The sequence below is a fragment of the Entelurus aequoreus genome, linkage group LG12 (assembly GCF_033978785.1).
Source record: "Entelurus aequoreus isolate RoL-2023_Sb linkage group LG12, RoL_Eaeq_v1.1, whole genome shotgun sequence".
In the NCBI taxonomy this organism is placed as follows: domain Eukaryota; kingdom Metazoa; phylum Chordata; class Actinopteri; order Syngnathiformes; family Syngnathidae; genus Entelurus; species Entelurus aequoreus.
The window spans coordinates 37,221,752-37,237,072 of NC_084742.1; the positions used below are offsets into that span (position 1 = coordinate 37,221,752).

Here is a 15,321-nt window from a genome sequence, read left to right on the forward strand (position 1 = left end):
ACATTCACCCTCTGCTGTTGCCATTTCTAATATAAAGTAGTGTAAAGTTCTTACTTATATCAGTCAGTAAACTCGCCATGGAAGCGCTAAAACATACCGGTGTAGTGAGTTTACATTATTCACCCAAGGAACTTTAGTTATTAGAGAACTCCGGTCGGACTGTTCCTCACTTGACAATTTCCGGTGTTGTTGTTTCTGGAAGAGGAGATGCTGCTCCGTTATTGATTGAAGTAAAGTCTGAATGTCATTAAAACAGTTAGCTCCAGCTTTTTATACTTCTTCCACTCCCGTCCTTGCACGCTACACCACTACAACAAAGATGACGGGGAGAAGACGCTGTCGAAGGTGAGCCACGTAAATAAGACCGCCAACAAAACGGCGCATCCGGAAACGACTGTCAGAAAGCGCCTTGAAGATGATCTGTAAAACATAATCTATGCAACATTTTGACCAAAGAACCACCATTACATGTTATGTAGGCCAGAAGGAAGTGTTTTACATTTAGAAAAAAACAATAATAATATGACTCCTTTAATGCGCCCTATAATCCAGTGCGCCTTATATATGGAAAAACGATAAAAAATAGACCATTCATTGGCAATAAATACTTCTTTTTTTTACCTGTCCATATGAATTTGGGACATTTTCTGGACTAGAAACACAAGACTATTGAGCATGTTGGATTAAACTCAATGTTTTTTGTCAATGTGGTCTTTTTGTTTGTTTATATGTAGTTATTTGTAGTAAAACAAATATCCACATAACCTTTCAAATATTCATAATACATTAGTTCCTTAACATCTAATTATACGTGCACTTGAAGTGCATTTTTGTCCTTGATGCACACGCTCAGACTCCCATAGCCCGAAGACAGTATTACAGTAAACCCTCCTTAATCGCTATTAATTGGTTCCGGGCCTGACCATGGTAAATGAGTCCCACAAAGTAGGAATTATTAATTACAAATGAAATATTTGTGTAGCAAGAGCATAAAAAAACAGCTTATGACTTTCAAACTTTTTAACTAGAAGAAAGTGCACTCGACATGAAATAACTCCCACAAAGTCACCTTTATAGGCCGCAACCTTCAAAGCGCTACTCCAGTACTCCAAGGCTGGGGTGTTACACGAGTAATAATAAAGACTGAAATGGAGCCACAGACTCTTGTTTGGGGCCACAAAAAGCCCTTCATGTGATATAGTATTTAATGGTGGTTAAAATGCTGGCATGCTTGATTATTATTATGGGTAACATGGTTAATATTTACAACAAGGCATTGCATTAAAATATTATTATTGGTAACATGGTTAATATTTACAACAAAGCATTCCATTAAAATATTATTATTGATAACGTGGTTAATATTTACAATAAGGCATTGCATTAAAAGATTATTATTGGTAACATGGTTAATATTTACAAAAAGGCATTGCATTAAAATATTATTATTGGTAATATGGTTAATATTTACAATAACGCATGGCATTAAAAGATTATTATTGGTAACATGGTTAATATTTACAAAAAGGCATTGCATTAAAATATTATTGGTAACATGGTTAATATTTACAAAAAGGCATTGCATTAAAATATTATTATTGGTAATATGGTTAATATTTACAATAACGCATGGCATTAAAAGATTATTATTGGTAACATGGTTAATATTTACAAAAAGGCATTGCATTAAAATATTATTATTGGTAACATGGTTAATATTTACAAAAAGGCATTGCAATAAAATATTATTATTGGTAACATGGTTAATATTTACAACAAGGCAATGCATTAAAATATTATTATGGTAACATGGTTAATATTTACAATAAGGCATGCATGGCATTAAAATATTAATGGTAACATGGTAAATATTTACAACAAGGCATTGCATTAAAATATTATTATTGGTAACATGGTTAATATTTACAAAAAGGCATTGCATTAAAATGTTATTATTGGTAACATGGTTAATATTTACAATAACGCATGGCATTAAAAGATTATTAATGGTAACATGGTTAATATTTACAACAAGGCATTGCATTAAAATATTATTATTGATAACATGGTTAATATTTACAATAAGGCATGGCATTAAAATATTATTATTGGTAACATGGTTAATATGTACAATAACGCATGGCATTAAAGGATTATTAATGGTAACATGGTTAATATTTACAACAAGGCATTGTATTAAAAGATTATTATTGGTAACATGGTTAATATTTACAAGAAGGCATTGCATTAAAATATTATTATTGGTAACATGGTTAATATTTACAAAAAGGCATTGAATTAAAATATTATTATTGGTAACATGGTTAATATTTACAATAACGCATGGCATTAAAAGATTATTAATGGTAAAATGGTTAATATTTACAATAACGCATGGCATTAAAAGATTATTAATGGTAACATGGTTAATATTTACAACAAGGCATTGCATTAAAATATTATTATTGGTAACATGGTTAATATTTACAACACGGCCTTGTGGCCAAATGCATGCAGCTGGAGCAATCAGCGTCATCACCAACAGCAAGTGTGTGATTGATGGCGCATGCTGTGTGCTGATGATTGCGGTGCATGTTCACCAGCATTAGGCGCTTGATTGCGCTCTGTGCAAAAACCTGAGGAGTTTAGAAGAGAGCAAATAGTGGCGTTCACGTGTCAGACGACAAATGTTGGCAGCCCATCCATCCATCCATTTTCTACGCCCTTTGGTAAACATAAGGTAGTCAAAACCCATTAAATGCAGTACATTTTACTTTCCTTAGAAGAAAATTAAACTATCTACAGTCCAAATTGGCCCCTGTAATCTAGTCTTTTTAAAAAAAAAGAAATGAACCGTAATTTTCCACGTTCTTACGGAATTGTTTTAGACACCTTTACCTATAATTAGGTATTATCATTTCTAACTATACTTTAACTAGAACAACATTTTACGGAATGTTTATTCAGAATTGTTTTTATTTTTATTTTTAGACATATCTTCCTTATTTTTAAATTAATATTTCCTGATTTGAAGCTTTGACCAACTATATTAAAGGCCTACTGAAACCCACTACTACCGACCTCGCAGTCTGATAGTTTATATATCAATGATGAAATCTTAACATTGCAACACATGCCAATACGGCCGGGTTAACTTATAAAGTGCAATTTTCAATTTCCCGGGAAACTTCCGGTTGAAAACGTCTTATGTATGATGACGTTTGCGCGTGACGTCAATGGTTGAAGCGGAAGTATTGGGACACATTGTATCCCAATACAAACAGCTCTGTTTTCATCGCAAAATTCCACAGTATTCTGGACATCTGTGTTGGTGAATCTTTTGCAATTTGTTCAATTAACAATGGAGACTGCAAAGAAGAAAGCTGTAGGTGGGATCGGTGTATTAGCGACCGGCTGCAGCAACACAACCAGCAGGACTTTGAGTTGGATAGCAGACGCGCTATCCGACGCTAGCCGCCGACCGCATCGATGATCGGGTGAAGTCCTTTGTCGCGCCGTCGATCGCTGGAACGCAGGTGAGCACGGGTGTTGATGAGCAGATGAGGGCTGGCGTAGGTGGAGAGCTAATGTTTTTAGCATAGTTCTGTCGAGGTCCGGTAGCTTAGTTAGCTTCAATGCGCAACAGCATTGCTAGGCTTCGCCAGGCGGTACAGCATTAACCATGTGGTTACAGGTCCAGAGTTTGGTAGTATTGTTGATCTTCTGTCTATCCTTCCAGTCAGGGGCTTATTTCTTTTGTTTCTCTCTGCATTTAAGTACAATGCTATCACGTTAGCTCCGTAGCTAAAGTGCTTCGCCGATGTATTGTCGTGGAAAAAGAGGATATAGTATCCGAGGTGATTTAAAATACAAATCCGTTATCCACAATAGAAAAAGGAGAAAGTGTGTAATCCAATGAGCTAGCTTGTACCTAAGTTACGGTCAGAGCGAAAAAATATACGTCCTGCACTGCACTCTAATCCTTCACTCTCACGTTCCTCATCCACAAATCTTTCATCCTCGCTCAAATTAATGGGGTAATCGTCGCTTTCTCGGTCCGAATCGCTCTCGCTGCTGGTGTAAACAATGGGGAAATGTGAGGAGCCTTTCAACCTGCGACGTCACGCTACTTCCGGTACAGGCGACCAAAAGTTGCGAACTTTATCGTCGATGTTCTCTACTAAATCCTTTCAGCAAAAATATGGGAATATCGCGAAATGATCAAGTATGACACATAGAATGGATCTGCTATCCCCGTTTAAATAAGAACATTTCATTTCAGTAGGCCTTTAAATTATGCATAGAACATTTTGAAAGTTTCCTCAAAAACATTTTGCCGCTTTTTTTATTTTTTTCTGTCAATATTTGTATGGATTTGTTTGTGTTCTTTAAGTTCTGCAGCCTATAATTAACTGTAACAATATCTAGAACAATGTACATGTATACTATATGTTCCATTTTTCTCCCCATTTCATGCAATAATAAGGTATATCTTTTTCATTTTACTGAACATTTTCAAATACTTGTTTTCTAATTATATATATTTTTTAATCTTTTGAAGAAGTTGAACAACCAATGCAAACTTTTTTTTAATTTTAATTGTATTTATTTATTTTTTGTCCTGTCCGGCAACTCAGGCAAATCATATTGTTGATGTAGATGCCCATATTGGCTGTACAAATTTACTTTACAAAAGACAAATGTGGGATACTTCTCTTGTTGACTTATTTGTATTTTACTTTATTAAATGGATTTATATTATCATTTGGTGCAGCCGGGCCGGAGCAGGAGGGGATGGAAAGAGAAAAAAAGAAAGACAGAGGGGGAAATTGTGGGGATAAGAGAGAGACAACAACATCAAACATAACAATAACAACAACAATAGAACAACATCAGCAAATAGGATATGTACAAATATGATGGAAAAGAAGCAGTTAGTGAAATAAATAATAATACAGAAATGACAATGAACATTATTACACTACAAATGGAGCAATAGAAATAGCGCTATTGAGAATGAATAGTAACAATACTTTACCTCTATTATCAACAATACAATTGTTCAAATGCAACAATACATATATGTAATGATAACTTGAAATACAAAAGAGAGCAGATAAATGGAGGGGAAGAAAGAGAAGCAAACTGTATTAACCTTGTAGATTGTTATAGTAACAATAGGTTAAGCTTTGTCAATGTGACTTGTGTTACCCAATGCAAACTTTGACTAACTATGTCATTTTAAATCAAACAGTTTTCTAAAATCATTGTACAATATTTTTCGACATTTTCCCCTTTTTTCCAAATTTTTTATGGAATAGTTTTAATTATTTTGCCCATACTTTTATGGATCGCTTACAGTTCTACAACCTATAATTAATTCAAAATATATTTAATTTAAACTAAACTTTATTCCAGAATTGTGTCAAAGTATTGTAGAATATTTCTCAACATTTTGCCTCTTCTCCTCACACATTTTTATAAAGCAATTTAGATTTTTTTGTCCATATTTGTATTGATTTTTTTTTGTGTTTTTTTAGTTCTGCAGCACATTATTAACAGTAACCATATCTACAACAATTTATAGAATATGTTTGTACATTTTCCATTTTTCCCTCTTTCCATGCACTATTATTTAGACTATATTGCCAAAAGTATTTGGCCTACCATCCAAATGATGAGAATCAGGTGTCCTAATCACTTGGCCCGGCCACAGGTGTATAAAACCAAGCACTTAGGCATGGAGACTGTTTCTACAAACATTTGTGAAAGAATGCGCCGCTCTCAGGAGCTCAGTGATTTCCAGCGTGGAACCTTCATAGGATGACACCTCTGCAACAAATCCCGTCGTGAAATGTCCTCGCTCCTAAATATTCCAAAGTCAACTGTCGGCTTTATTATAAGAAAATGGAAGAGTTTGGGAACAACAGCAACTCCGCCACAAAGTGGTAGGCCACATATACTGACAGAGGGGTCAGCGGATGCTGAAGCGCATGGTGCAGAAAGTCAGCGACCTTTTTGCACTGTCAGTTGTTACAGAGCTGGGTTTGGAGGTTGCCAGGACAACGGTACATTTCGGACTGCATTGTGCCGAGTGTGAAATTTGGTGGAGGAGGAATTATGGTGTGGGGTTGTTTTTCAGGAAATGGGCTTGGCCCTTTAGTTCCAGTGAAAAGAACTTTGAATGCTCCAGGATACCAAAACATTTTGGACAATTCCACGCTCCCAACCTTGTGGGAACAGTTTGGAGCGGGCCCCTTCCTCTTCCAACATGACTGTGCACCAGTGCACAAAGCAAGGTCCATAAAGACATGGATGACAGAGTCTTGTGTGGATGAACTTGACTGGCCTGCACAGAGTCCTGACCTGCACCCGATACAACACCTTTGGGATGATTTAGAACGGAGACTGAGAGCCAGGCCTTCTCGACCAACATCAGTGTGTGACCTCACCAATGCGCTTTTGGAAAAATGGTCAAATTCCTATAAAAACACTCCTTGTGGACAGCCTTCCCAAAAGAGTTGAAGCTGCAAAAGGTGGACCGACATCACATTGAACCCTATGGGTTAGGAATGGGATGGCACTACAACTTCATATGTGAGTCAAGGCAGGTGGCCAAATACTTTTGGCAATATAGAGTATCTTCCTCATGTTCCTAAATATTTTTAGACACTTATTTCCTGATTTTTGTTATTTTAACTTTTCAAAGAAGTTTTACAAACTATGCAAACTATATATAATTCTAAGTAAACATTCTCCAGAGATTTAAAAAAAATATTTAACAATATTTTTAGACAATTGACCCTTTTTTCCAAAAAAAGTTAAGGAAACATTTGAACTATTTTACTATTTTATTTGTATAGGTTGCTTCGAGTTCTACAGCCATTAATATCTAATTTTACCTTAACCATATTTCAGAATGTTGTCTAAATACTGTAGAATATTTATAGACATTTTTTTTTTTTGGTCAATAATTGTATGGATTTTTGTGTGTGTTAGAGTTGTGCATCCCATAATCAACTCCAACTATACCTACCTACATCTACAACAATTTATAGAACATATTGGGACATTTTCCATTTTTTTCCACTCATTTCATACAATATTCTTTAGATATTTTCTCCCATATTTTAATGATTGGCACGAGCCAACAATCAGTTGAACTTGGGAACACCTCCTCCTCGTCCCCTACCTCTTGTACCCTCGCTCCCTCTCTCCTCCCTCCCTCTCTCTGTTGCCGCTTCATGCCCATCAAGCACACTCTTGTGAGGCGTTTAAAGACCCCGGGACGTGTGGCGCTCACCGTCAACATGAACTTGGAGGGTCTGGAGATGATCGGCGTGCTGGTGGTGGTGGTTCTCTTTGTGAAGGTTCTGGAGCAGTTTGGGCTGCTGGAGGTCGGGTTTGATGGTAAGACAGACAGGGGAAAGTTGGGTTGTGATTATGTAAGCTCTTAGGTTGTTTCTAAGTTTGATGAAGCTCCTCATCGTTCCATAAGTGATGTCCCTAACTATTGATTTCCTCCTTGCTGCTGTGTGTACGTCATCCAGTGGCTCCAGTCGTCCTGGTTCTACTGCTCTTCTATGTCTACCCTCATTTTATGTCCTGTGTTCCCTGCTGATCTTTACCCTCACAGTTCAGAGTGACTGTCAGTCTGCTATAAATCAGGCCCGACTCTTTTCAAAGCCTTTTTTCCCCCCCATTTCTTATCATGTTGTCAAGACGGAGACACAAGCTGCATGGTCAATGTTATCAGCTCCTCCATGCAGGCCCTCTCGGCTTTGTGCGTTTGTAGACAGGAACGTTTTTGGTTTTTTTACCTTTTTACGATCACTTTTTAATTGGCTATAGACATGTAGTCATGATTGAAGATCAAGTGTGACAACCTTTTATATTTTGGTGCAAGTATGGATAAAGATGACGCTCCATCCTGCTAACAAGTGAAATGTGATGCAAATCTGGTTAAAGGTGCAGATCCAGTGTGACCACCCATTTCATTTCTGTGCATCTGGTGCAGGTCCCCATGCACAAACCCCAAAACCAGTGAAGTTGGCACGTTGTGTAAATCGTGAATAAAAACAGAATACAATGATTTGCAAATCTTTTTCAACTTGTATTCAATTGAATAGACTGCAAAGACAACATACTTAACGTTCAAACTTTAAAGCTTTATTTTTTGCAAATATTAGCTCATTTGGAATTTGATGCCTGCAACATGTTTCAAAAAAGCTGGCACAAGTGGCAAAAAAGACTGAGAAAGTTGAGGAATGCTCATCAAACACACTTGTTTTTGTAAACTGTGGACGTCGTGTCCTCCGGACCAAAGAGGAAATTAACCATCTGGATTTGTCTAGGCGCAAAGTTGAAAAGCCAGCTTCTGTGATGGTATGGGGGTGTATTAGTGCCCAAGGCATGGGTAACTTACACATCTGTGAAGGCACCATTAATGCTGAAAGGTACATACAGGTTTTGGAGCAACATATGTTGCCTTTCAAGAAATGTTATCATGGACGCCCCTGCTTATTTCAGCAAGACAATGCCAAGCCACGTGTTACAACAGTGGCTTCATAGTAAAAGAGTGTGGGTACTAGACTGGCCTGCCTGTAGTCCAGACCTGTCTCCCATTGAAAATGTGTGCCGCATTATGAAGCCTAAAATACCACAATGGAGACCGCGGACTGTTGAACAACTTAAGCTGTACATCAAGCAAAAATTGGAAAGAATTCCACCTGAAAAGCTTCAAAAATTGGTCTCCTCAGTTCCCAAACGTTTACTGAGTGTTGTTAAAAGGAAAGGCCTCTTCTTCGTGCTGGCTTCTTGAAGCAGCAGTTCATCCTCCATATGTTCAGCTTCAAAAAGATAAGGTTTTGAATGATCATTGTCCAGAAATAGTTGTCTTTGTTGTCTGTTACCAAGTCTGCCATGATTAGAAAACACACTTGCGTTTGTTGTCAGAAGTTTGTTGCTATGGAAATGGAAATAAATGTGCTGAGGAAGTAAGTTCCAGTAATGCTTGAAATGACCAAAATACAGTCAATATATAACATATTACATCTCGCGACCCCGAACGGGACAAGCGGTAGAAAATGGATGGATGGACATATTGTTATGAACGTGTCTGTTATTAAATTATGCATAGACTTGCAGTGTGTGTATAAAACGTTGATGGAGGGTTTTGAAGTTGTCTTAGAGGGCTTTGATGGCTACTACGGTGACTCCTATTAGCTGTCTTCCAAGCGTTTTTATCTTTAAAATTAAAAAAAATACATGTGTTCATGTCTCTCATGACGTTGAATGGTAGGCAAACATTTTTTTAAAAAGTGCAGTTCACAATCATTATGTAATTCATGACGACGGATGGATTTTTTTTAATGCATTCTAAATATTAAGTAAATGCGATCAAAAGTTTGCTTACAATGGAGCCTATGAGAGCCGTTCAATTCTGCCTATAAAGCCCCTTAAAAAACACTCAAACACCTCCATTAAGATGTTATATATATATATATATATATATATATATATATATATATATATATATATATATATATATATATATATATATATATATTTCTTCATTACTGATTATTACTCACTGCAGACTTTATGAGAGCCAACAAACATAATAAAACATCACTTACTGTACAATGTCTGCTGTCATTAGGATGACGACTCCTGGGATCTTCATATATTCACCTTTTAGATGAAAAATGACTCATAATCTTTGCGAAGAAACAGGGTGGGGAAACAAGCGCTTTTTGTGTCGTCCTCGCCAGTTCCAGGTCCTATATGGCTGTCAAACTGTCCCAACTTGTTGGATTACATCCTCAGACGTCTCATGTCCAGGTGAGAGGCATGATTAATTATCTCAAATAAACTTACAGGGAGCAGGGACACGAGAAAGCGGCATATCACTCGATGATGTAAACAGACACACCCAGAAGTGATGATAAATTATAATAACAATATCACTAACACTTGGTTGGTGTTCAAATCACGAAATGTAAATGTAGTATTTTTGGCGCTTTTTGAATGGGTATCAGATTTTATGGGCGGAATAGCAGAGCTCTCATTGGCTCCCCTGTAAGCTGACTTTTATGTATGTTTATTTATATTTAGAATGCATTAAAAAAAAATCCATCCGTCATGTCTTTCATAATGATTGTGAACGATAGACAAAATTCCAAAAAAAAGTGGAGTTCCCCTTTAAGTTTGGTGCAAATCTGGATAAAGTTACATTTGCGGTATGAAAACTCCAAACTAAATTTTAGTGCAAATCTGGAAGAATGTTCCAACACATCAAAGGAGAGGTCGCCAACCCGTTGATCGCTGATGTTTGGGACTTAACTGGTAGATCCTGAAAATATTTGGGGGGGAAATGCTTAGGAGCAGGCATTTTGAATTAGGGACGTGCGGTCAGGGTATGCAGGTGAGTAAGAGAGAGGGAAAAAAAATAACTATAAAAACAAAGTAAATATTCATAATTAGCCATATTTTCTGTTTTATTGCACTTGTTTTTTAACAACTACTGGAGTGAAAATCTCTAGAATTGCACACAAATTTAACATTACGCTTCTGGGTGTCCTTCTTGCCTGTGGAAGCTGAAGAGGATGAGGGCGGGGCTTACTGGCTGGTCTGCTGGTCACAACGTGGTCAAAATTATGTTTGCTGAGATATTTTTACATCATAAATTTCTAGTTTGCACACTGTAGAATCTACAGCGCTTTTTAATGGTTTTCTTTTACGTAAGTGTGACATTATTATTCCTGATAATCATACGAGCGGGATCCCAATCTGATATTGATATCGGCCATCGGTCTGATACCAGCAAAAAAACAAAACAAAAAACAATTATGGATCCAAAATCTCTGATATCATGTCCGATACAAACAGTCCTGCAGTGTGTTTACTTGTGCTGTTGTTTTACAGAAGAAGGCTAAGATAGCTACTGCGCACGACAAATAGAGCAAACATATCATTCACACATTTCTAACCTACTGTTATTAGGTTAGAAAGGTGCTGCTATATCGTCTACTTCCGTTGCCATAAATAGTAGACAACGAGGCCGCCGTTAATAGTAGTTTTTCGGGAAATTCATCTCTATACTGGTGCAGATTTGTCAGGCAGGGAGTGGTTTGCTTTGCACACGCTCAGAGCGACTTCCTCACAGTTGAAGGCACATTGCCACGAATCAAAAAGGTTAAAAGTAAGGGACTTTTTACTTGAGATGAGGCTGAAAGTGTGTGTAGTGACTCGTGCTGGTCAAAGCAACCAACAGAGCGTTTTCCTTTATTGGGTTTCATCGTGGAAATGTTGCGGATTACAAACGCTCCTACGTAAAAGTTAAAAACGGCGGACTCGCGCAACGATGTTGGGGTACATTTCTTCCATATATGGATAATGCGTTGATGTCACAATTGGGAAAAACGTCACACTTGAACAAAATTCCTTCGGCTCGTTTAGCGGAAGTAGGACGGGAGGCAAGATTATTTTATAAACATCTCTGCAATGCCTCCGCGGTTTGATTTCAAATTTTTCGGGACTTATGCAGATCCCAAATACACATAGGCAGTAGGGCTGTGAATCTTTGGGTGTCCCACGATTCGATTCAATATCGATTCTTGGGGTCACGATTCGATTCAAAATAGATTTTTTTTTCAATTCAACACGATTCTCGATTCAAAAACGATTTTTTTCCCGATTCAAAACGATTCTCTATTCATTCAATACATAGGATTCCAGCAGGATCTACCCCAGTCTGCTGACATGCAAGCAGAGTAGTAGATTTTTGTAAAAAGCTTTTATAATTGTAAATTGTAATTTTATCAACTGATTGCAATAATGTAAATTTGTTTTAACTATTTAATGAACCAAAAATATGACTTATTTTATCTTTGTGAAAATATTGGACACAGTGTGTTGTCAAGCTTATGAGATGCGATGCAAGTGTAAGCCACTGTGACACCATGGTTCTTTTTTTATTTTTATTTTTTTATAAATGTCTAATGATAATGTCAATGAGGGATTTTGAATCACTGCTATGTTGAAATTGTAACTAATATTGATACTGTTGTTGATAATATACATTTTTGTTTCACTACTTTTGGTTTGTTCTGTGTCATGTTTGTGTCTCCTCTCAATTGCTCTGTTTATTGCAGTTCTGAGTTTTGCTGGGTCGGGTTTGGTTTTGGAATTGGATTGCATTGTTATGGTATTGCTGTGTAATGTTTTGTTGGATTGATTAATTAAAAAAACTAAAAATAAAAATGTATAAAAAAAATGTTAAATCATTTTTTTTTTTAAATCGATTTTTTAAAAATGAGAATCTATTCTGGATCGCACAACGTGAGAATCGCGATTAGAATTTGAATCGATTTTTTCCCACACCCCTAATAAGCAGGTACCATCAAGTTAGAAAAGTTGTTTTTGCATAATAGGTCCCTTTTTAATTGAACAATATTGCGGTCTAAAACAGCACGTGTTAACATATCAAACAATTATAGTTGCATATTGCTTACGCATACAAAGTCACCAAAGCAGAAGAGTATCCAGTAACAAAAGTGTCCGCATCATTCAACCTACTGCGTCATGCGCTTGATTTAATAAATTAATATGACCACGAGTTGTCGCCAAAACACAAGTTATATTTATATATATTTTGACTTACTAATTTACTAAGTCAAAATAATGACAAAATAATGACTTACTAAGTCAAAATAATGACTTAAGTCAGATTAATGACTTTCTATAAGTAAGCGTTTGCAATAATAAACGTTTGAAAAAAAGAGTTAAAAGTGGGGCCACATGGTGATATATGCTCAACTCATCATGCTTAATTTATTACAGCATTTGGGAAGCCTGTAGTTGATTTTTATTATGTAAATGTTATATTTTTATCAATATGTGATAGCAGGGACCCTGCCATTTCAAACTAGGCTGCTACATTACTAATGATTAATGTAACTATAGCTGAAAAAAAAAGTACAATAGCAATAAGAGAGACTATTCATCCCTGAACACCATGGAGTTCATGTAGGCTTAGTGATGCAGTTACATTATTATATCAACTATCAGAGACAGAAACTCTTCATTAAACATAATGTCCTTTTTTGCTGCTTCAACACAGCTCAATCAACACAGAAAAAGGTAAAGTGAAATAACTTGGTTGTTAACTGTAGGTCAATAATGCTTGTCTTTCTCTCAGACAGACACACACACCGCACAGTAAAATAACGTTACGCTAAAAGCTAATTAGCCTTCACCTCAAAGACTGCGAGCGAGCTGAGCTGCCGCGTATGTTTCTAGAACGTCAACGGGCTCATAGTGATGTTACTAGTAGTTGACTGGGAGGTCTTTATTATAATTTGGGGAGAGTCTGCTGCATTATGCTCACTTGCTAAACACATCTGCTCATTCCTCCGTCTCTCCTCTCTGCCTACCTGAGCACTGACTCCATGTGCTCTGAATACGCACTGCTGATTGGCTGTTACATGCGCTCTGAATACGCACTGCTGATTGGCTGTTACATGCGCTCTGAATACGCACTGCTGATTGGCTGTTACATGCGTTCTGAATACGCACTGCTGATTGGCTGTTACCGCTCTGCGTGTAACCAATCAGATGGTTCTGTGGATGGGACAATGCTGGGTGCTGCAGAGACGTAATGACAGAGGCAGAGGCAGAAATCAGCGGAGCAGCTTGTTAAGACTTTAGTTTAGGCTGTGGCTCTTTGTTGTTAAGGCGGCCGCCTTAACAACAAAGCGCTGCGGGAAACCCTGATGTTTGTATATAGTTATATATGTATGTACAGTATATAGTTTTTTGTGTATGTATATAGTTATATATGTATGTGTGTGTGTATATATATATATATATATATATATATATATATATATATATATATATATATATATATATATATATATATATGTTCTTTTGGTTTTGGACTTTTTGAATCTGCGCTGCTCTCCTAACCTATCCTACATTTCTTCTTTGCCGTGTGTAACGTTGTACGGCAGGTTTTTGTGCGTAAGCGAGCTTACTCCGCTACTCTTCAGGTACGCATTTTTGTTGCTTGTCCATCCGTTGCTCGCAGCGGGACGCTATGACCAGCTAAAATGGGGCACAGTTGGTGATTGCTTGATTTTGAGGATATTGTAAGTGAAGAAAAACTTCGGATTGAAGTGCATATTCCGTGCGCCAAGCGATGACATGTTGGTGCTGATCAGCGTAAAGGAGCATTTGGTGTTCTGTAACAAGATGGAGTATTTTCAGACAACAATGCAACAATAAAAGCAAAGTTGCCCCAAGGTTAACCAGTCTACACGCTTGATTGCTCCTGTTCTGCACCTCATCATGACACCCCCACCACCACCCCCCTCTTTTGGCGCTGCAGGTGTCGCCTAATTGCATCACCCTCCTCATCCTCCGACGATGACAAACAACCCTTCCATCGTCATCTTCGTCGCCTGTCCACCACTTTGATTAATGACTCTTTGTTGTTTCTAACACCGCGTCCTTATTAACGAAGTTGATGAACATGCAGATTCATTCATTGTTGGCCACACATTGAGGAGAGTACACTCCGTTTTTTGCAGTAAAAAAAAAAAAAAAAAAAAGTAGCAACGCACTTCTGTCATACAGCTTTTTTGCAGCATAGTTGCCTGCAGCCACTAGATGGCGATATGCCCCTCTCACCCCTCTCTGCCGCCCTCTCTCACTCACGTCCCCTCCCCTTGCTCCCCAAAGAGTGCAAGACAAGACTTTCCTCCCGCTGCGTCCTCATTGTTTTGTCCTCCAGTGCCGTGTGAACGTTGTCCTCATGTGACCCGTGAATGACCTGACGACACTTTAAGGTCAAGGCACCTCCACTTGGATTTAGGCCCGGCTTAGCACTGGAGTGGGAACAGGGCAACTGGAGCGCTGGACCGGGCGAGGATGAGGGAGGCGGCTCTGGGTCAGGGAACGGGGGCGCCGAGCAGCCCGAGGGCGGCTCGGTGCTGAGCAGCATCTGGGAGACGGAGGGTCTGCAGACGGTGGGCATCGTGGTCCTGGTGTTCGCCTCCATCAAGCTGCTGCACCTCCTGGGCCTCATCAACTTCTCAGAGGGTAAACGAAGTCAAATTGGCTGTTTTGTGGTGGGACTTCTGCATGGGTCTAATGCTGGCTCACCCTCTGGGGATCAACAACTTCTCACAGGGTAAACAGAGTAAAATTGGCTCTTTTGTTATGCTCCTTCTGCATGGGTCTCATATGCACGTCAAGAAAAAAACCATCTAATTAACGTGGCCACTCTAAAGTGTGCGCTTTAATCCCGGCGCTGCA

The 15,321-nt window shown here is 38.0% G+C and overlaps 1 protein-coding gene across 1 annotated transcript in view; it reads left to right on the top strand.

Moving 5' to 3' along the window:
• Nucleotides 1-7,310: 7,310 nt before the first annotated feature.
• The window catches only part of kcnip4a (potassium voltage-gated channel interacting protein 4a), a 46,724-nt gene continuing 38,713 nt past the window's right edge, over nt 7,311-15,321 (top strand). The window contains exon 1 of the mRNA XM_062065920.1: nt 7,311-7,410. Within this exon, the coding sequence (XP_061921904.1) occupies nt 7,311-7,410 (100 nt within the window). The remainder of the gene's footprint in view (nt 7,411-15,321) is intronic.